At 41.4% G+C, this 23,798-nt stretch overlaps 2 protein-coding genes across 3 annotated transcripts in view; both read right to left on the minus strand.

The window, feature by feature from the left end:
- Nucleotides 1–3,478, minus strand: part of marchf8 (membrane-associated ring finger (C3HC4) 8) — a 72,484-nt gene extending 69,006 nt beyond the window's left edge. For both annotated transcript variants that reach the window (XM_070916308.1, XM_070916307.1), the window contains exon 1: nucleotides 3,432–3,478. The gene's annotated coding sequence lies outside the window, so the exon portion shown is untranslated. The remainder of the gene's footprint in view (nucleotides 1–3,431) is intronic.
- A 6,031-nt stretch (nucleotides 3,479–9,509) lies between these two features.
- Nucleotides 9,510–23,374, minus strand: zfand4 (zinc finger, AN1-type domain 4). Its single transcript, XM_070916351.1, has 10 exons — nucleotides 23,295–23,374; nucleotides 21,364–21,675; nucleotides 18,488–18,563; nucleotides 17,671–17,738; nucleotides 17,347–17,533; nucleotides 16,779–16,926; nucleotides 15,043–16,272; nucleotides 14,149–14,203; nucleotides 10,832–10,949; nucleotides 9,510–9,819 (listed from the first exon to the last, which is right to left on the minus strand). The coding sequence occupies exons 2-10, from the start codon at nucleotides 21,545–21,547 to the stop codon at nucleotides 9,684–9,686; spliced, it is 2,202 nt and encodes a 733-aa protein (XP_070772452.1). The 5' UTR covers nucleotides 21,548–21,675; nucleotides 23,295–23,374; the 3' UTR covers nucleotides 9,510–9,683.
- Nucleotides 23,375–23,798: the final 424 nt, after the last annotated feature.

Raw genomic sequence — 23,798 nt, forward strand, 5'->3', positions numbered from 1 at the left:
TCAGCTCGGGCTCTGGGAAATTGTGATGGAGGGTTGGGCGATGTGACGCTAGAAATGTGTTCACCGGTAGAGATTTGGCGATACCTGTCTTGGCTATATGTTTGCTATATGTCTTGCAAGCTAATGTGATTTGGGCAGCAGGACTGTTAACCACGTTCTCACATGAGGCGAGAGCGACAGTTACGCACCTCTAAGCTGGTTTGCCAACCGCAGCTGGAGAAGAGAGTGACAAGAAAACATGGAGGAGGAGCGTGAAATTATAAATACAGAGCATGAAGTACTGTATGGTTATTTGAAACCATATCTTGATTGAACTTACAGAATAATTGCTGTATCGTGATATATGCTGTTACCATTAAATAACATGACATATACCCTGATAGAAGATTTTGGTCATATCGCCCAGCCCTACTGTGATGGCCATTATTGTCACTGCTGTCTTGACATTTCATAGACCAAACAAATAGCAGAGAAAAAAACTGCCAGATTAAACTAACAATCAGTCGGTTGGGCTCGAAAAATTAGTCAACACGAACAAAAATATTTCCTTTCCCGCTCTATGCCCTTTGAAACATGCTGTCTGTGATTAGTAAGAACAGACGTCAGCTGTTGTACAGTTGGAACAAACTCATTAGCCAAAACAAAGATGAGGACTACGACGGGTGAACCAGAACTAAAAAAACCTTCTTCTGAAACTTCTGCAAGTCAAAATGTTTTCCGTGGTTGTTGAATTGAATTTGATTGAAACATCTATAGAATAGCACAATAGGGGCTGTCAAACCCATCCTCTGCTCCATATTGTAAGATACTGTGGGAGGCACATTTCACCATCACAACAATTGTGTCAAACAATGACGGCAGTTAATTGGCAGAAAGCTACTATCGGAGCCTTCAGATACTTTTGATTGCATTCTTTCCGCCCGCCAATTACTTTCCTCAGAAGCCATCTCTGAAGGCAGAAAGTATGAGTTAATTTGCAATCACACAATGGCACAGTCCATTAAGACTTCAGGCTGCATTTACTGGCAGTTTTAGAAGCTGAACAGACACAGTCTCAGTCGCCCTCTTCCTCCCGTTTGGAATCATAATCATGACTTTACGTTCTCATTTCTCCCTGTAGTCGTTCCCGTCAGGACGACTGACGACTTCTGAGCGTGTTGACAGCTCGGGGTCTGGAACAGATGAGATTTCTCATAACGGCAGAATGCTTGTTGATACCAGCAAAATCCTTCGTTGTCAGAGGGGACACACAGTCAGGCGGTCATGAAGGAAGACCAGGCCAGGAAGAGGAAAGCACAGGGAGAGGAGCAGCCTGTCTTAAGTGTATGATGTGGTCGTACGAGAGGATTTTCTGCTGCAAATAACAAGTTGGTGCACTCAATGCTTTAATTTGGAGTCAAACTTTTGACAAAAAAAGAATATAGTGCTTTTTCTTCCCATCTTTACTGAGAATAAGTAGACACCTAAATGTAAAAGTCACTTGATATGGTTTCCTACTTATTACAGTCTGCTATGAACAAAAAGAATCCAACCCTGAACATTTGATGTCATTGCTGTAATTCAACGAATAATATAAAATAATAACATGAAAACTCTGACAAAAAATAAAAAGGGCTGACTTCTCTTTTTGTCTTTTTATATTTTCTGCTACTGTAGATTAAAAGCATTCCAAATTACATCTTTTTCAAAGTCAAGATATTTCTTTTGTTCAACTCAAGCACGAAATCAAGATTAGAGCCCCAACAGCTTGCCTACAAAAAGGCTACCGTCCATCACTACTGTTCAAACACTTGACTGCATCAGAAACTTAAACAGTGTTCGTGTGGGAAAAGAAGCCAATCTATATGCAGTAATCCCATGTGAGGAGGCAGGATTAGTTACACAGCAGCACAACAGAGAGAATAAGCATTGTGTTATCTGCAAGTTTATGCATGCACACTGCACAGATACCAATGGGACAATGAGTCTTCTTATCGAGACAAGCCACCAGTATTTCACACTGAAAAAGACATACCAAAGGCTACAGTGATGTAACACACACAGAAATGCTCAGCTGGTTCCACCACACCATACTGGAGACTGCATCATGATAGAGATGGCATTATAAGAAGCTATCTTTGACATGCCGCCAAGACTTGTTACCTTGGAATGAAGATGAGTGAAAGGTTTGCCCTCCCACTGAAAGAAAGAAAAACCACAGCGGGCGTCCACACAGTGGAAGTGAGAATAGAAAGCTGTAAAGTGCACAAAAGCACTCTGCTGCACATTTAAAAAGATTTAAACAAGCTGCAACTGCAATACACATGCATGGACTACACAGCAGGTATCATGGCACAAGGCAGGGCTGGAGTGTAAAGGCAGAAAACTGAAAGCTGATCCTGCAGCCAATGAGAAGACAGGGTGTAATGTGAGAACCACTCCTAACAGTCAACTGATTATTGGGTCTGATGGCAGAATTGATCAGACAAATCAACATTTTACAGTTGAATCCAAGAAAATGCTGTGTTGATGTCAAGCTGAAGATATTAAACTACAACCATAGTCTGTGGAAGCAGAGCAGTTCGGCTACGCTCCTCCTGGTTTTATTATGGGTCATAATAAGGGAGCATCCGGACAGTGCGCCTCAGACCTGAAGTCTACAGTAAATGTGAAACTACAGTGGGAAAGGCTTTGTGAGACAAAGGACGCAGCCGAGATCACGAATGTAGTCCACCATGCAAATTTGACCCAATCAATATCCAGAATGGTCAAATCAAAAAGGGGACAGCCCCGCTGCTACACCACACTGTGACCCCTGATTTATTCATAGGAAAATGCACGTTAAGAATTATAGACAGCGATGACGAGAAGTTAAATATCCGACGGCATGATGCTTCATCGTGTCGGAATGCAATAAATCACATTTTCATGACCTGGTGTCCCATCTTATTCCACGCGTTACAATTAAATGCTTCGGGGAAACTGAGGCAGGCTTGCTCGGACACAGTCAACATCACGTCTGCTCTTGAGTCACAAACACATGGCTGAATGGACAAACCCAAGCAGTAAATTCATTAAAAACCAGCAGGTATTTCAGCTGACACAAACGCGTTGCTGTTTTTTTTTTTTTTTTTTTTGCTGCAGAGAGAGAGAGCGCACCAGTCGCTGACATTAAACTGAATTTCCATACCTTAACCACAACAGGCTACGGCGACCGACTCTCGGCTTCTACAGCGTGCAATGGAAACGTAAAAAAGCAAATTGTCACACATTCACATCCCAGCACAGTCCAGACGTCCGTCCGACCGACCAACCGTCAGCCGCCTCCGGTTGGGTTTAATAAAGCGAGAGGCGCAGCGGAGACGGAGCAGCCTCAGTGTGGACGGACGCATAGCTGCATTGGACCAAATGTTGGTCCATATTCCGAGTAACACAAGAAAGAGGACACTCACCGCTGTGTTTGGCACCGAATGACGACGTTTTGTTTATTTCATTGCCCCCGCTGACCAGCTGTGTGTAGTGGTGCGTCACTGACTTCCGCGTTAAGATGGGGTGAAAAAAATGGGAAGGGAAATAATGAATTTAAAGACAGGCGGCGCACGCGGGCGCACTGAGGGCTGTGCACTAGGCTACTAAAAAGATGAGGATGAGGATAATGAGGAAGGTGATGATGGTGATGGCAGTAATGGTGGAAAATAGCCTATGATGAGGAATGGTGATAAAATGTTATATAAAGCTCCACTAATAAATATTTTCAACCATTTGTTTATGACTTTTACTGTTTTATCTAAGTGTCACCACTCTTAACAACCCACCTCCAGCTCCAACTACTTTTCAGAGAAGAAGCTCTAATAAACTCACTATGCACAACCAGCCCAATACCGAACTAGCTGGTGAACATAATGAATCATTTAGCAGCTAAAAAGCTAAACGTTTCCCTCAGGAGTTAAAAAAAACGACTTCAAATGAATGCAAGCAGCTTGTTCCACTACCCCCAATAAGTGGCCAAAAAATATATATTTATGAAGCTTTAAAGCAAAAGTTTGACATCTTGGGAAATATCTCTCTCTCACAGCTGTCCATTAAACGAGAAGCTACAGGAGCAAGCAGCCGCTTAGCTTAGCTTAGCACAAAGACTGGCAACAGGTGGAGACATCTAGCCTGGCTCTGCCCAAAGCTAACAAAATCCTCCTACTACCACCTCGAAAGCTCACTAATTAGCACGCTGTATCTTGTTTGTTTAATTCGTGCGAAGTGTAGACATGAGTACACTCCATTTTTGGGGTGCTAAGCTAACCAGCTGCTGGCTGTACCTTCATATTTACCATACACACATGAGAGTGGTATCGATCTTCTCGTCCAACTCTCTGTCAGAAAGTGAATAAGCGTATTTCCCAAAATGTTGAACTATTCCTTTAAAGGTGATGATGTGACGATGATGAACATAATTGGTATAATTTATTATTAGATATTTCTTGTTATAACATTAAATTTTATGGGGATTACATGATACATTTATTATTAGCCTACAGCTTCCACAAAATAGCTCCAATCTGTCAGACTTTAATATACTCTGATATAATGGTCATTATTTCAGATTATGAATGGCCTGCAGTGTATTGTATGACTATCCTAACTCGAGTGAATTACACCATGTACTGTAACTACACACCAAAAGAGCCCCTCACTCACAGTGCAGTATGTTGGGGGAGGCTCACTTATTAAACGAGGGAATGTATCCTCTGTTGACTCAAAGCTTCAGCTCTATCTCTGTGAAACCTGTCATTGTGTTTGGGCTTATTACTGATGCACAGTCCGCCACTCCGTCCTTGGGGTGGGACAACGGAGCCTCTGTACTCTGTCTGGAGTGGGCACCTCAGAAGTGAGTCTGCCAAATTGTCATGCATGTGTCCCTGCGTCAGAGAGATACAGACTGTCTTGCTGCGTGGCATGGAAAGATTAGGATGTGGCTTGCTGTGTTAAAGAGAGGCAGGAAAGTGAAACACAGCTGTCGTGTTGATACTAAAACGTCCTTTTCAGTACATTAACAGGACTTTAGAAATCTGGCGAACCCAAACCTGCCAACCAGGCCAACATACATGCTGAATTTCTCCTGAACAGATTAGAACAAGGTGTGTGAATTTAATCGAGAGGACTGGCTGACATAATAACAAGTGGTTGATGTGCCAAGTTCCATAAAGTGTACAAGTTATGGTTCTTAAGAAAGATGAAACAGGAAGAGATACTGAGAGGAAGAAAGGGGTGGGAAGACAAGCAGAAGACAATGAGGAGCTCAGTGGGCCTGTCAGTAGTGGAGTGGAGCTGAGGGGGGCGAGAGGGTTAGACTGCTCTCTGTTTTCAAAGTGGTTTCTTGGTGTGTGTCCTTCCTGCTTTCTTACCTGGTACAGTGAACCTGTCAGACTGGTAGTGCTCGATTGTCTCCTGTTTTGATCCCTTCGGCAGTGAACACACATGACTCAGCAGAGTAAACAGTCTTATTTCATACAGACACAGATTCTTCAGAACAACACACAAGGCTGAAAGATAATCGATTGTGTTTTGATTCCAGAAAAAGTGCAGATATGGACTGGAATAAATACTGTAAAAACCTGATGAAAAAGGACTTTCAGGTATCATATTCAGTTGCATTAAAATGAGCAGATATCTGTCAGACTTTACTTTCTGTTTGTCACATTCCTTTGGGTAAGTTTCAACTTGTGACCACTGTTCCTCATTATGAAAGTGCGTGCAAACTTCAGAGTTTGTTTTTTTGAATCACGAAACAGTCTTCTGGTTAATAATTATTGCAGATGTTGATTACAGCAATAAAAATCTTATTCTTTACATTGGAGATTATTTAACAAAATTTTTGGATTTTAGAGGCAAAAGTCACACAAAAGCAACTATAAAACCTTCAGGTACATTCCTTCTCACTATTAAATGGGTAATCAGTAACCTGCAATGTATTATATTTTCCTCCTTCCCAGTCCTGTACAGATTTTGGTATTGAATATGTCCACTGCCACCCTCTCTGTGCTGGATTTCTTCTTCTAAAAGCCATGCTTAAAAAAAGAAAGAAAAAAAGCATTGTTTTTCGGTCTGTGCAAAATATAGACTCGCAGCACATGGCAGAGTTGGAAGAGGCAAACGGAACAATCCCGAAACAGAAAATAGATAATAGGCATTTGGTTTGTTATTTTTGTGTGACACACTGCACAGGAACAGTGGAAGACTGAAGAAACTGCTGAAGGAAACCAAATCAAAAACCTGTATATATCCCAAAAGGTACACCATGTTATGAGAATGAAAAGAATGCATTCTTGAAAGAGTGGAAAGAGCGATTTAGTATTGCACTTTCATAAAGTTGGGTGACTCACAAGACACAGATTTGAAAAAGAACAGTCTGACTTTTAGTCCCTAATATGGGTCAAGCTCCAACAACATTGGATCCTACACTTCTCTTAATGCCCCCTCCCAGACTTTTTCAAACTACATGCCCCAGTTTGTAACACAGGCTTTGTTAAAAAATGTGTAGCTTAGATACCTGAGGGATGTCACTACACTTGTCGGACTCGACAAAGCTCCTCCAGAGCCAAAGAAAACTTTTTCACAGGCTGAGTAGTAGTCCCAGTGGTGGATCTGAACAATTTTCATAGGGGTGGTCCGGCTGAGACTAGCGTTCACTTTGGAGTGACACATAAATGTGTGTCTTCAGCATTTTTCTGCATGGTGCAGCACCATAGGCCGTAATAGTCACTGTTTCGGGTCACTTACTCCGTCTCTGATACTGTTATCAAAGTCAACAATTAGCAAAGGTTAGAGGTTGTTTAAGCCAAAATAAAATGTGGTATATTATCTAAAATAAGCCCCTATAATCGATTGGGCTCTGTGAGGATGTACTCAGACACGGCAGTGCTTTGAGCTAAATGCTAACGGCATGCTAACATACTCACAATGATAATGCTAACATGCTGATATTTAGCAGGTGTAATATTTATCATCTTCACCATCCTAGTTCAGCATGCTAACATTAACTAAACACAGCTGAGGCTAATTGCAATGTCATTAGTGTTGCAGGTATTTGGTCATGAACCAAAGTATCGGATAAACTGAACTGAAAGGCGTTGATGTGTGTGATGGCCAATTAAGTGGCCGGGCTTGCGTCTATGGTTGCCACCGCTTGGCTCTTCCATGGAGTACTCCCAGTGACTAGTAAATTGACTTTGACTTGTTGTGTATATTTGCTATTTTAATAATAGATTTTCCATATATTGCACTCACAACTTTCAGTAGGCTGCATGACAAATTCTGTCAAAACAATCCTTTAAATCGACATAAAACTTTGCCTAATAAAAATGGTACATCCCGCTGCTGCACTGAGGAGTTTGAAATAAAATCAGCATGATGTATTTTTCTAAACTCCATCTTTTTGAAAAAGATGCCCCTCTCCATGTTGAGGTGCATTTATCTGCCAAGAGAGACTAAGCAGTTTTTCAACAGTATATGCTGCACAGCCCAATTAACTTGGATCAAAGCCAGACAACATGAAGGAGGAAAGTGAGGATAAAAACACTGAGACGTGACTCAGGTCAGGGTTTGTCTGTTGCACAGGAACAGAATTTAAAGCAAAGTGAATAATGAGCAGCACCCCCATTTTTCATTTGAACCTTTCTACCAAAGCGACTCACCAGCAAAGAAACAACATATTTATGTTTTTGATTACACCGTGTTCTCATATTTACTGATTGCAACACTATCTGCACTCATCTCTCCAGGATTAGTTTGTATTTTGCATGTGTGCATATAAACAAGCAGCTTTGAAGTGCTCTCCCTGACAAAATTATTAATATGCAGACATTGCATTTGAATGTGTGAACCAGTGGCAGGAGGCCCAGTGGGATCAATCCATCTGTGGAAAGTCCGATCAGAACCAGATTTGAAAGATTTGACCATGTGGTGAACCTGAATATTGGTGTGGAAAAGAAAACACGTGATTGTATTTAAAAGACAACAGAGCCTTTTTGTCTTCCTCCAACATCTACTGTTAATAATTTACACATGAACAATAACCTGCTAGAGCAAATCACCAGTTGACACATAGGCTTGAGCTCTTAATCAGAAATTGGTTTTTTCTTAAACAAGGGTGTGAACTTGTTGTGGCACGTACAACACCCAACCTACTGAGTAACTCTAACACTTTACTTTATTCTGGTCACTGCACTGTTGTTATTTATCTTATCTTATTTTTATTTTTATTCTTATTCTTATTTTAGCTTTTATATTCTACTTATTTGTTATCAAAACAATAGCACCTTCAGACCACAGCAAATTCCTTGTAATGTATGTTACTTGGCAATAAACAGTTTCTGATTCTGATTCTGAACAGAAATTAGCAGATAGGAGAGTGGGGTGGGGGGGGGCGGTAATGGGCAACAAGTAAAAAAAAAAAAGTCTCATCTTGTTGCTAAGGAACTAGCCATGAGTCTAAGTTAAGAGGACAGGGAACTGTGCAACAATGAATCAGTGATACCAAACAAACAGTTTCTCATCAACTTCGCAGTGATATGAGAACTATTAGGGAGCAAAGGTCAAACATTCAATGTGCAAATAATGAGGAACCGCAAGAGCAAAACTGCAAAGAAATGAGAGAAAATTATAGCAAGACTATCTGTGAAAATAATCATTCGATTGGAAATATAATTAGACAGGTGTTGAATCTTAACACTTCATATATAGTATGTACGGAAAGAAACTTTATTAGATTAAACCCCTGTAGATACTATAACAGCATTTAAAGTTTTTGCAACAGCTGAGCAATAAAAAAGACTTACAAAAGATTTTTTTTTATGGCAACCACCTTACAGACACATCATAAATACCATACCCCCACCCACCCACCCACCCACCCATCCTAATACAGTTTACTTGATAGGATTACAGATTACAACTGACATTCACACCTACACACATTGCATACTTGCTATTTCAAAACCAACCTTGAATTTAAATAAGTAGTATTCATTAATAAATATTAACTATTTCATCAATAAGTGGGTGTACTGTTCTTTTTTAAGAAAGATGTCATTAGTGATGTAGGTATGTATGTGCCCATGTAAGAAAGACATTTAGGAGGTGCAGAATATAAAAATCTGGATGACAACGTAAACACTTCATAAGACAAACACAGAAATGTAAGTATCCTTCCCCCCACAATAAGGAAAGTCAAATGTATAAATATGATAGTTCTAAAGTGCATCTGTCAAAGACTTGTCGAATTAAAAGTCATCAGCGGCCCTATTAAAAAAAACAAAAAACACAAAAAGGATGTCAAAACTAAAAATACATATGTCTGAACGTGCAGCAGATATATTTAGCAAAAACTACCTACATACATGCACAGGTTTTTTTTGTTTGTTTTGTTTTTAGGCAATGGAAAAAGAACAAGGTAACAGATAAACATCTTCACATTGTCAAGAGGTGATAAGTAGTTCTGTGCCATTTAAGTCTACTCTCGTTTGTTCACACTTGGCTTTACAGAATATTTTATTTAAGTTTTAAGCAAACTTGGCTGATAAAAAAAGCACACAGTGGTGAATAAGTTCCTTCTTTCTGCTAGAAATGACCTTGCAGAATCTCATCCATTCAGTCACTTTAACCTGTAGCTCTTCAGGTCGTCCATTATGAGAGGTGAGGGTTTTCAGGGTCTAGATCTTAGGCAGCTTGGGAGCACTGATGAGAGGGTTGGTCTCTTGCAGAAATCGCCGTCCGGCACTCTTGTAGTCATATGTGCAGTCATGCGTCTCTGCGTAGCGGTGGGTGGCACAGAAGTTGTGTCCACACCTGAAAGATTTAAACAGATATTTTGGTATGTATGCAAAAACAAATATATAGTATGTTCCTCACAAGATCTAACGGTCGGCAAATAGAAACATCAACTGCTCAATTATCAGGCTATTCTGCTGCATAAGAATGCAGTGAGTCACATTGCTGCCTTCTTACTTTAACTCCTCCACAGCAAAGTCTTCTTAGACTGAGAGCCTCCTTTATGTGCTTTAATCTTTCTATTCAAGCAAATCCATTAGGTAAAAGAGCAACACTATTTCAGATGTCTTATGTGATTTGTGAGCACTAATATTGAGTTAATTACGTTACTCATTTAACCACAGAAGTTTACCATTTGACAAAACTGTCATCAGTTAGTCTTTTGAACACAGTTGGGAGCTCCTCTTCAAGTGGCTGCTGTTAACAGATTAGAGTTACATACTGTTGCATCAGTTTCAGTGGGTATGCCCAGGACAAGGCCCGAGAGTGGGAAGTGATCCTGATTGATGTCGTAGGGAGAAACTTTGATAATGTTAATAACTTGTGGCAGAACAAGCAGTGAACAGACACGTGTTTTGATGGCTGAGAGACAAAATGATGAACTAGGAAAAGACCACTTTTTACTAAAAGGGGTGCTTCAAGGACAAGAGCGACATGTAGGTACAGATTTGATTTAGAGTCAAGCAGGTGGAAATGCTGGAGCAATCTCGGAACCCACCAACGATGGTTTGAATGCAGATACATTTTAAAAAGATGATATAAAGATAATCTCTCTAGCTTTCCGAGATTGATAAAAAGCTTGTCGTCGTCAAGATAGCCGATGGGTTCAGAGATTGCATTTTCGGCCAATGTGTTCCGCCTCTTTAACTCTCCACACGGATCGTTTACCTGCATGCAATCAAAGCCTGCTCAAACGTGATTGGTCATTACCACTCGTTCTACAAACGGAAACCAGAACACTTCTGATACTCAAATCTTGTCATTTGCCTACAGATTCTGCATTCATATGCAGATATATATGCACTTGTACCTGCACTCGTAGCTGGTGGCCAGGCCAGTTTTCTTGCCACAGAGGAAGCAGTGCTTGGAGCTCTTCTTCTTGCTGCCTGTGGGGGCCTTGACTGGAGGTAGGTGGTATGTTGGAGTGCCTGAGAGCAGAGGAAACATTTTTTATTTACTTTACAAAGGAGCCAGTGTGGAATAATAATAATGATCATGTAGTGAACAGGTTTGTATCAGTGGGACTAATCTAGACAGTCTAATCATGCAGCTTGGCTCTCTTCTGTAAATGATGATTCCTGGTGTCTGCACACAGCATAACTGTTTTTTTGATTTTACAACCTTTTCTACTTTCTGACAAAGCTCTTTGCTTTAATTTGTACTAGTTTAACATTTCACAGGCTTTAGATTTGCTAGACCCATCACAGTAATCATGAAGCCATAAAAGGTTAGATCAACACAGAAGCAGGCACGGGAGGAAAAGAGCACTTCTCTCGATTCAGACATGTTGTACTTCTGACCAAACTGCAGCAGTGATGGCAAAGCAGCCGTTTTCACCAGCTGTCAAAAGGCAAACACCTGCTGTGAAATCACAAACTGGAGTGTGGCCAGAAATGCAAAAGTCTCACTGCACATTTCTAAAAACCTGTCAGTCTTCAGCATTTTTACTATTTTATCATTTCATTGAGCACAAGTGATTTCATTTCATAGCATTAAGTCTGTATAATGTCTGTCAACGGATACCCACAGGAAAACACTGCTAGAAAATAATCCCTCAGAAACAAACTGTCACATTCCTGTCTTTTTATCCAGGGTTTCTTTGTCAACTAATTTCAAGCTTGGTTTATGATAAAGGGTGCATTTTAAAATAATTGTGGTCAATAACATTGATGTAAACAGTAGTAAATGTGTGACACTGCTATTCTTGAAATAGTGCAATGGACAATCATGTACGTGTCCATTTGAGGAGGGTTTTTTTAGAAAGAAACTGTTCATTTCCTGAGTCAGGGAACAACGGTTTATGTCAGCTTGTACCCGTGATAATCGTGTTTGTGGAAGCATGCAGCTAGGTTTGTGAGCCGTGGGGATACGAGAACGTACAGATAAAACTGACAGCTCTGTGATGAAGGTACAGGAAGCTTGCTGTCAAGCAGCTGTGCGTGGGATTGGATTTTTATTTGTTTTGTGACTTGAATCTGCTACCACACAGACATACAGTGGGTTCAAATATATTCAGACCCAAGCACATTCTCTTGTGTAATAGACCTAACTTGAATTTGATTAAATTTAATTAAGGGTTGTCCCAATCAAGTTTTCTTTGCTGCTAATCCTAATCCGACTCAGACTCTTTAATACAGAGGATCTGATATGCACATTTTCTGAGCACTGAGACATGAGAGCACAGAGAGAGACAAAGGTACCTTTTTTTGTAACTTTAAGTAACTCAGCTTGTTTTACTTGCTGTCAGTGTTGATATCTTGATTGAAACGGCTGACTGTGTTTTGTTTGTGTTGCTCTGCAGTTCAGTCAGTGATGACAGTAATTAAGGTACCAATGATTTAATAGAGCACAATAAGATGTTTGTGAAAGGTGGTGTATCTGGAGGACAATTGGTTTCTGTGAACAATAGATCTGCTTTACAGACCAAATAAAACAGGTCTGTACTTTCCTAAATATTTCCAAGGAGGTTCCTTGAAAGAACCATGAGGTAGTAATTATTAGCAAACATTTTTTCCTTGAAATAGCTCTATTTAAATATTCATTTATCATTTCACTTTATATGAGACATTTTTATCCAACTGAATTTGTCTCTATTGTTCCTGTAATTAGTAGCAAATTACATAGTTCCTTCCAGGAAACCTCTGGGAAATTATTAGGAAATTAGGGACTTGCAAAATAACGCAGTACCAAGATATGCACTAGTTGGTTGAAATGTAGAACCCATTTTTAGCAACAAAACAAAAGGCCTCATTTACATACAGTGTGCGGATTCCTTGTTATGTCCAGATTGAGCTTCGATGCATTTCCTTTCTTTTGCTTATCCTAGAGAAGTCACTAAAACAATTTATACAACTGCACTCAGGAACTCAAAGCTCTAGTCAGATGAGACAAAAACTGAACTCTTTGCCCTGGATGCCAAATGCTACTATATCCACTGTTTACAACTGGCCAGTAGATCCCTACAGTGAAGCATGGAGGTAGATCATCAGGGCATTTCTAATCAGACTGAAGTGGAATGCATCCTGATTGAGGAAACCATGAATGATGACAAATATACAGACCCTTGGAAAAAAGATTTCAAGCACAATCAATCTCACAGTGGAGGGATGACTCACTTTTCAGCTCGACAACATTGTCAGGACAATAACAGAGTGTATTTAAGTCTGACTGTCCCTGACTGCCCCTTCAGAGTCTGAAATATCTATAGTTTTACATTCTGACAGCACTTGAGGGTATCTACGTGGAGGAATGTATGTGTGTAGGTGTGTAAAGCTGGTAAAGACAAACCAAAAAGACCAAAAGCTGTAATTACTGCCAAGGGTGTCTCTAAATCATTCTGAATAAATTACTATGTAAATGAGAAATTTCAGACTTTTAATAAACAGACCCCATGAGTTCCATCAGGAAAAAAAAAAGCTTGATGAGTAAATTAATCTTTTTTGAACAACTCATGGAGGTGTGAACACCAGAGTCAGCATGCTTAGTGTCTCTGATAGATGGACTTTATTTTGGAAGCCCACTCAAATACATTTAGAAAATTATTTTTTGTATATATCATCTATTCCTTTCACAGCTCTGAGTGGAAATGGACAAGTCATTCATGTGCAGTCGTAAGTTGGGTTGATCAGTGATGTTTACAGTCGACTCTTTGACTGTCACAAATAAATTCTCAGCCTGTGGAAAACAATGATACTGATAAACAAATGTAAAGCAATAGAGGAAACTGGAGAGCCTCACCGCACCACTTGGTATATTGATCCATGCGTATTTCTCTATATTCTGTGAATAGTCTAAGCATATCAGTGGCCGACATAAATAAATGAGTGTGCTTGTGTCTAGGACTGCCGCCTTCTGTTGTGTGTGCTGCTTCTGCAGTTGTGGCAATAATAAATATTTAAAAACCTTGCGGTGCTTTGTTGTAGCGCTCATACAACATGCACTGAAAGCTTTCACATAACATCCTCTCTGTATGTGACTGCACCTTAGTTCAGAACTGTTTGCACTCTGATGCGACTAACAGCACCTTGAAAAACTACAACAGGTGGCTGTAAATGCAGCAATTTCTTTATATACTAGCACATATAAAAGTACGTATACTTTACATAATGGTTTATACGTTGCCCTTACCTATTCTCCCGAATGAAGACATGACTCCCCCAGCTGACACAAGAGTGTTGGTGGCCTGAGAAAACAACAGCAACATGAAATATTTGTAGAGTGTATTTCAGTGATTTTAAGTTTTCTTGAGAAAAATCTGAATTAAAAAAAGTGCTGTAAAAGAGCGTAAAGTAGTTAGTATTACAGGTGAAATAAAATAAAACATATGTACAGTATCTTCATTAAGAATGAACCATGCATCGAAAAAAGTGAGGTATACAGTGTACTTGTAATTACATACAATATACCCGTGTCATATGGGTTAATGGCTGCTGAAGTCTAACTACTGCATTTTAATAAAGTGTTTCAACAGGAGCGGTATTTTCTTTTTTTTTATCATGGTATTGTGTCTTTGCTCTGGGAGATACTATTATCACCATCCCATCTTGTGGCAAAACTCATGATATCATGACAATTCTCATCTCCAAATGATTGATCAGTTGGAAATTTGTCACAGAATGACATCTCAAATACTTGACAACACACTGTATACAGTTTTTGAAAATCTATCATTCTGGTCTACTAAAAATGTTCAATGTGATGAACCTGAATGAGATCTTAATGTACGATTTTGAACAATTCAGTGAATGTCATATCAAGATAATGCTGTGAAAATTATAGCAATACGAATTTCACATCACCCACCTCTACTTCACTTTGAAGCATCTGCTACCTTTGTGCTTTGGGATGAGCATTGACTAAGTTCTGGCAGTCACTATTAATCAAATTTAAGTGAGCAATTTACAGAATACATTGTTTGAAGACTCAAATACTTCAACACACTTATATTCTTTGAGGAGCACAAATCGACCTTTAAAAACAATTCAATCTTAGTAGCAATCATTGAAACCTATTTGTGCTCACCATGTAAGAGGCTGTTGCTCCATGCAATGGTGACATTTGTCTTATGAGATCATCCTGAAGGAGCCTGTTAGTTGGGACGGATGGCAGCCTGCAGCCACGGTTGTCCTGCCCCGAGGCAGTGGCAGGAGGCAATGCCAGTGCAAGTCCCAGACTCTCTCTAAAGCCGTCCCGGCTGTTGCTGCTGTCTGGAGCCCTTGTGGAGAGAGAAGCCAGGAGTTCAGAGTCGTTCAGGGACCCCAGTGGCTCCTTACAAGCTTGGTTGGCCATCTTAGTGATGCCTCTTGCTTCCCTCTTGGAGATAAGCTCTGGCCTCTTGCCAGGTGAGTCTACTTTAACACCACGAAGGTGTGGTGGATGAGTTGACGAGGGGGTGGAGGGGTGAGGGGATGTGTTGCCTGGCTTCACTTGTGCTGAGGATTGTGCTCGAAGGTTGGGCTGTAAACAGGAGAGAGTGGAATCAAAAGGCTGAGGCAGCGGCCTGGTAGAGGTGGAGGTGGGCAATGGAGAGGGAGGGCTGATATGAAATGATGTGCCAAGCTGTGTCCTTTCAGCTCTGCTGGTGAGAGTATCATTTGTCCCAAGTGTCCAGGTACTGAGTGGGGAAGGGGAAAGTGGCAGCTGGTGCTGAGCCCCAACCTCAAGGGACAGACGACCTGCCTCTGGCTGGGTGGACACATCCAGACTCAGAGGGTGTGACAGTTCCCCAAATGGTGCTCCAGGTTGTGTTGGAACCACCAGCCCAGCAGCTTCTTCTAACAAACCCAGCCCAACTGCCTCTGCTGCAGGCTCAGCTGGGTCAAAGGTGGCTTCAGGTGGCCCCCTGATACACAGTGGAGGGAGTTGAGGGTACACACAGTCCCTCATCAACCTGGTGCTGCCAATGTCCAACCGGGACACTTTGGGAGGGGGCCGGATCTTTGCAAATGGTGGGCATGTTTCCCATGGCTCCTCCTCCTGAAGCATATAACAAGAAGGCGAGGAGAAAGAGGGAGGGGGTCTTCTAGGGATAGACAAGTGGGCAGAGGTTGCAGCAGCAGAAGGCGGGAAGGGGTCTAAGGATTTATGGTCTGTGATTGGAGGTAGTTGTGCATTCGACTGCAGAGGGTGGTTGATCTGGGGGAGCGAACGAAAGAGCCGATGATGGTGCCGTGAGCTGAAAGGTCCTAGAAAGCCACCGCAGGGATGTGGGCTGACAGGGGGCCGGGGTTTTACCTTTGCCGATTTCTTCGGCTGGAGGACAGAGACACGGAGACAGTCAGATTACAACACAGTGCCCTCTCTAATGTAGGCTACTGTACATTTTCAGTATTTTTATTTTTATTCTCTAAAATTATAGTGGTTATCTCATCACTTGATTCAAGCTGCTTGTATAAATTATTAGCAGAATCAGTACAGTTTAATGTAATGAAAAGCTCCATCCTATTACAGACACATGCAAATTAGTGTTTGGTGCAGTACATCTGCATTATGCAAAATGGTTGCGGGCTACCATTTTTAGTCTATGATTATGATAAGCAGGATTCTATGTGATGACAATATTAGCCATAAGTTGGTTTCATTTTCTATCAATAGAAATACAGCTTTAAAAAAAAAAAAAACTAGGGCACGATGCCTGTTTTAACAGCATGTCTACATTTAAAAAAATGGTGTGAAATTAATTTTGTATGGAGTTCACAATTGCAGTCTGACAGGCAGTAAAACGTTAATAGGTTTCTGTGATCCCAGCAGCTTCTAACCTTCTTGTTGAGGTTCATGTCCTCCATCTTGGCTTTGAGTAGCTTCATTTTGTTCATGGTGATAGAGTTCTCAAGGCTCTGCTGTGCAGCTGCAGAACACTCTCCTTCCTCCTCCTCTTCTGCACACACATTGTACACCGAGCCGCCGCTGGAAAATATGACATGGGAAAAACACTCTTCCTATTAGTGATCTAACAAAGCTGCCTACGAAACAGCACTCTCTTCAGTGGCCCTGCTCACTGCAACCTTTGTCACCACAATGGACATGAACTCAGCTCCACAACTACCACTGAATAATAAATGTACTCAACTCCACATTGGCTGTATAATTATACTTATTTATCCTATTTGTGCCTCTTTTTTCCTTGCACCATTCTTAATACTCAGAGCCTAATGCAATAGTCTCTGTTTTCATTTCTGACGTTACTGTTTGTTTAATGATGACCAACATGAGCAAGCCCCTGCCTAATTCCTTTCATATCCATAGTTATAGTATTTGGACAGATAATAATACAATGATATAATGATGGTGGTTAAAACAACACAGACAATAAAAAAATATCCCCACCTCAGAGAATCTGACAGAGGGGTCAAGGTGCCATCTCCCCTGTCGACAACTCGGAAGAAGTTTAGCTGGTCACCCTCGCGATAGACCACAAATGTGACCTGCTTATTGGACAGATTTTTCTCCCAACCCTCCTCCTTTGTGCTCTCCATCAGGTCAGCCACCTCTTTGATAGGATCCTCCATGGTTACTGACAAAAAAAAAGAAAAAGAGGTTCTGTGCTTAAAAAAGCACATCTTAATTCCCTAATGTATTGGGGAATTTACAAAAATAAATAAAAAATATTTTTGAATTAATGTTAGCTACATGTGAATGTACAGTTCTTACCTCTCCTGGTGTTAATTGGGCCTCCCCTCATAGCTAAGACCAGTTTCAAAGTGCAGCCCTCTGCAATGCTGCAAACACAAACAGATGATGATCAATACAGCAGAATAAGTAAACAGTACTGTAACCCACTCCCCACTGTATGTAATTCTAATGGGAGAGAAAAAAAATAACAGTAAGCAACATATTTATATTTAGGGGAAATGCTTTACTTCTGAGGCAGAGGGGAGAGGTTCTGATCTAAAGTAAATAGCACTCCAAGGGTCAGGATGATTTCCAGATGAACTTAAGTGCACGACTGGGAATTCCATTGGAACATTTGTTTCATATGAGCAGATGTTTCATTGCCTACTCTACGCCTCTGCTTCTTAAACTTCAAAAGCATACTGCAGTGTGATAGGCGAGCCGAGCAAGATCTCACCAGAGGCTGTTCATGTGGAAAATCAAGTGACAAGCATTCATAACAATACCACCATCTGCAGCCAGCAGAGCACTGGAGGGTGAGGTCTGCATCTCATAAACTGACAAGAGTGGACGGGCAAGCTCTCTAAATATGGCCAGTATGTCACTAGTCTCATCCAGCTCTAAATCTCTGGCACATTTACAACATGTTGAATTAAATTAAGACTGAGTCAGCAGACTCACCACAGCAGAAAGGCTTTTAGAGTGCACATGCAAATGATTCAAAAAGTACACAGCGTGTTTTCAAACACATTGCTAGTAATTGCCTTAACAAGCCTGGTTGTCTTTGTGATTTTGCCTTGGTGTCAGTGCTCTGAAGGACAGATAGGGTCCTTCAGTAAAGAAGGAATAGATTTACCCATAGTCATGTAGACAATGTTCATCATCCAGCTCCAGATTGTTCCAGATAAGGTGTTGCTGGGCAACAGGGATACCTTTACAGATAGTCAGAGAGGGTAGGAGAGAAAACAACCAAAGTTGACAAGAATCTGTTCATATTTCATAGACCAAGTTCACTACTCTGACAGACAGCCAAGATGGGAATGCTACCAACAGAAGTGTCTGTGCAACACTCAAGATGAATCATGTCTGCCCCCTAAAGACAGAATTATGTAATTGCTGAAAAGGGAAACCCACAGAACAGATGCACTGTTAAATTTAAAATACTTGTTGATGTGCTTCAGTGTTCCCTCACCATAAAGGCAGCTTATCTCACAGCTAAAACCAAATACACAAGGTTGGTTGGACTACTATATGTCTATGTTGTATTGAATATTATTGAACATGAGAGCAAATAATAAGACTGCAGTAGAGGAATAACAGCCTAATGAATAGAAAGGCTCTCTAGAGCTACTCCTTGGAATAAGATGGAGTGTATGCGAAATCAGGAAGCTCTCTGTGCCCACAATGAGTGAACTCACTGACCCGGTGCTGGAGGTGAGCCAGTGTTAGTGAGTGAGCAGTGGTCCTTTCATTGCAGAGTGGTATGCTCTATCACAAACACACAGGCCTGGCTGACACACCTCCTCACACAGAGCACAGAGAGGCCTTTCTGACCAAAACTGAAAAGAGAGGCCAAGAATGTAGATATGGAAGGTCATCTAGATCTACCAAAAAAAACAAAACAAGCTTAGAGGACAGCCAAGGTCAAAAAATAAATAAAATAAAATCAAGTCTGAATAAATGAGAAAACATAATTAATTCAAATTAATTCCATCACATCCCACGTAGCCCTGCTAAACCAAAACAAATTTGGCTGAGATCACACATTACTTTTAAGATGGTTTGGTGTTGTGATTCAGCACAGCTCACTAGTTTCCTCCATTTTGTACAAAGAGAACAACAATAGCAATGCATGCAATGGGTCAAAGTGACAGCACATTTTATGAACACCCACTGCTGGAGGACAAGGCACCGCCTGTAGTGCTTATACACTGAATTTTGAATTAATTTCAAACAAAAACTGAAGTAACTACTCAATACTGATCAAGGTGTTTAGTGATAATAAGTCTAAGGGCTCTACATGTGAGTTTTGTGCCCATTCTTTTTTGGATCAATTTTTCCCAGCACACCTCTGTACAGCCATGGTCAAAAGTCTTGAGAATGACACAAGTATTGGTTTTCACAAAGTTTGCTGCTTCAGTGTTTTTAGATCTTTTTGTCAGATGTTACTATGGTATACTGAAGTATAATTACAAGCATTTCATAAGTGTCAAAGGCTTTTATTGACAATTACAAGAGTGTTCACCCTTCTTTTTCAAGACCTCTGCAATTCGCCCTAGCATGCTGTCAATCAACTTCTGGGCCACATCCTGACTGATGGCAGCCCATTGTTACATAATCAATGCTTGGAGTTTGTCAGAATTTGTGGGTTTTTGTTTGTCCACCCGCCTCTTGAGGATTGGCCACAAGTTCTCAATGGGATTAAGGTCTAGGGAGTTTCCTGGCCATGGACCCAAAATTTCGATGTTTTGTTCCCCGAGCCACTTAGTTATCACTTTTGCCTTATGGCAAGGTGCTCCATCATGCTGGAAAAGGCACTGATCGTCACCAAACTATTCTTGGATGGTTGGGAGAAGTTGCTCTTGGAGGATGTTTTGGTACCATTCTCTATTCATGGCTGTGTTCTTAGGCAAAATTGTGAGTGACCCCACTCCCTTGGCTGAGAAGCAACCCCACACATGAATGGTCTCAGGATGTTTTACTGTTGGCATGACACAGGACTGATGGTGGCGCTCACCTTTTCTTCTTCGGACAAGCTTTTTTCCGGATGCCCCAAACAATCGGAAAGGGGATTCATCAGAGAAAATGACTTTACCCCAGTCCTCAGCAGTCCAATCCCTGTACCTTTTGCAGAATATCAGTCTGTCCCTGATGTTTTTCCTGGAGAGAAGTGGCTTCTTTGCTGCCCTTCTTGACACCAGGCCATCCTCCAAAAGTCTTCGCCTCACTGTGCATGCAGATGCACTCACACCTGCCTGCTGCCATTTCTGAGCAAGCTCTGCACTGGTGGTGCCCCGATCCCGCAGCTGAATCAACTTTAGGAGACGGTCCTGGCGCTTGCTGGACTTTCTTGGGCGCCCTGAAGCCTTCTTCACAACAATTGAACCTATCTCCTTGAAGTTCTTGATGATCCGATAAATGGTTGATTTAGGTGCAATCTTACTAGCAGCAATATCCTTGCCTGTGAAGCCCTTTTTGTGCAAAGCAATGGTGACTGCACGTGTTTCCTTGCAGGTAACCATGGTTAACAGAGGAAGAACAATGATTTCAAGCACCACCCTCCTTTTAAAGCTTCCAGTCTGTTATTCTAACTCAATCAGCATGACAGAGTGATCTCCAGCCTGGTCCTCGTCAACACTCTCACCTGTGTTGACGAGAGGATCACTTCATTTTCATGGCAAAGAGGGACTTCTGATCACTCTTCATAACATTCTGGAGTATATGCAAATTGCCATCATAAAAACTGAGGCAGCAAACTTTGTGAAAATTTATATTTGTGTCATTCTCAAAACTTTTGGCCACGGCTGTAGACTCTGTAAACACACCATACAAAATGGGCCAACAAATGACAGGATGTAGAGGAGGCATTCCTGTAACACTTATCCTCTCAGTCCATCAAATAATTGATACAGCTCGCAGTTTCAATCAGTGCAATACTGACTTATAAAATATGGACACTATTCTCCAACAGCAGACTAAAACATGCAAACTACACATTAGTGAGCGTTGTACCTTCCAGCCTCTGGATCTTTGCCTTGACTGAAATGACAGCCTCAAAGGGCAACACACGCAGCTCGAAACAGGTCCCTGTCAGGGTCTCTATGAAGAGCTCCATAGTGTCATAGAAAGGGAGCTTATAGTGAAAAGCTCCCACACTGTCGTCATTAAAGAAGGGTGGCTCCTTCCTGTCGGTCATCTTAGCAGGTTGGGAGAGAGACTTCAGGGAGATGGTTAAATTGGGGGGGTGGCCCAAGATGACGGAGAGAGGGACAGGCACTGCTCACTGGCTTCACGACCATCACACATTATGCAGGATGACCATAGCTGTGAGTAGAAACAAAAGCATTGCATTATTATCATAACTAGAAAGTTTTATTAGTTTAGTAACCCTTCCCTGCCCCTGCAATCCAGTGTCTTAAATATACTGTATGCACTTCCCACAGGTCGAGGATTTATTTGTGATGGTGTACGCTCTGAAATGTGACATGCAAGTCGGCTCAGCATTTACATAGCATTCAAAAGCTCACCTCTTGCCAAGTCCTTTTGCGATTGCAAATGAATGCACCATTTTGACAGACTTTTCAATCAATCCATGTATTCATTCTGCATTTTTGTGCAGACTTTTGAAAATATCTTTTGGGTGGGAAAAATCTAATTAGGTGGGCCACACAGATTATGAGGAACACAACTATTTGTGTAATGAATAAAATAACAATTGAGTTGTGCATCAGATGATGTAGTTTTGTAGTCAACACAAACAGGATGGGCCAGCTGTTACAGACAAAGTTAAAAAAAATGCCTATAATAAAAAACTACAAGACTGAGACTGTCTTGTAGTGTATTTTAAATTGAGGAGTACATGTTTTAGAATAAGGGCATCGATCAGTGGCAGCAGACACATGCAACCCTCTCATAAAACATTCAGTGCAGCATTTAGGGCCCTGGCCAAAATTCAAGAAGATCAGGTGTGTTAGATAAGCCCATCAGTGGTATGAGGTGTCCTGCGTCTGACCACAGCCTTTGACGGATCACCTCGTGTTACTTGACTCACCAACATCTTACAAGATTTAATCTGAGTCAGAGGCAGGTTAGGCCAGTCATGCCATTAGTTATACTAAAAAAGGACGACACGCTGAATTCAACATTTGACACAATGTTATGTCATATAACCCAGGACACTTTGCTTTATGTGTACATGCCCCTTTATCACTTAAAAAGCAGAAACAACACAAGAATATGGGTTGCAGTTTTTCCCCTGGGAATCATTACACATTTTCTGGTTTGAGACTGATGAGGTTAATTTGACTTTTATACATCATCTGTCACTAAGTGTTCAGAAGATCAGTTGTCCACAAGCTGCTAACCAGGGCACTTATAAACACACTGACCATGTAAATTGAGTTTCCTGGGGACGTTATTGTTATTGAGGCCTGACAGGAGCTCAAGTAACCACTCATGCCCGCAAATGTGGTATGCAACGCTGAAGATGAACTGTCTGGTTGTAGGCTCTACAATGTTGGTATACGAGGCCTGAGATGAACCCCCATAACAGGCCATTCTCTTAAGAAAACGGGTAGTTCGTCAAATTACAGGCGACGCTATGTGCAGATTGCCTCCAGCTCCATTTAGCTAACCTCATGTAAAACTGTGGTTGACCGCACCACCACAATAGGAGCCACAGGCCAGGTCGTCAAGAAGAGATGAAAAAGGTTAGCTAGCTGCCTGACAACAGAGATGAATGGACTTGGCAATTCAGCGGCTAACGTTAGCAGGGAAAGGTCACACAAGCATTTATAGCTCCCGGATTTAACAATGCAGTCTTAAACATTGGTTAACAAACCTGCTTACCAGTATCTTCTGCTATAATATGACAGTGAAGCTAGCCGACGCTGCTAGCAGTAGCTTTCGTTGCCATGTTAGCCAACAACTCAAACAATGGCTACCTTTCTCCGTGGTTGGCTAGCAGGCTGCTAGGCTACATTCATGGGCTTCAGTCTGGTCCCGTCCGGTGTGGCTGTCGAGGGTAACGTTCCGTTCAAAATTGACCAGCATTTCATCACGTTTACCCTAAAAACTAAACTCGTAACAAAGTAGACTGTCGACTGTTGTCGGCCGCCGTGGTCCCCTAGTTGGCGACATCATCGTACCTGTCAAAGACGGGTGAACAACACCTCTGTGACTGATTTGATTGATAGACAAAGGAGCCAATTGGCGTAAAGGATGGTGAGGTGGGTGGGACAACAAATTGTCTCTGTTGTCAAAACCGTGGGTGAAACACCTTCCTGAGTTGAGACCCAAATTGTCAGAAAAAAACACAATTCCCCCCCCCCCCCCCCCCAACAGTCAGTAAATCTGTAATTATCACATGCTTGAAAACCCATCAATAGTTGATTACATCATCGGTACAAATCGCTGTCTTTGATCAGTTTGTATGCAAGACTGCCAGC

This window comes from Enoplosus armatus, chromosome 12 (assembly GCF_043641665.1).
Source record: "Enoplosus armatus isolate fEnoArm2 chromosome 12, fEnoArm2.hap1, whole genome shotgun sequence".
NCBI classification, from domain to species: Eukaryota; Metazoa; Chordata; class Actinopteri; order Centrarchiformes; family Enoplosidae; genus Enoplosus; species Enoplosus armatus.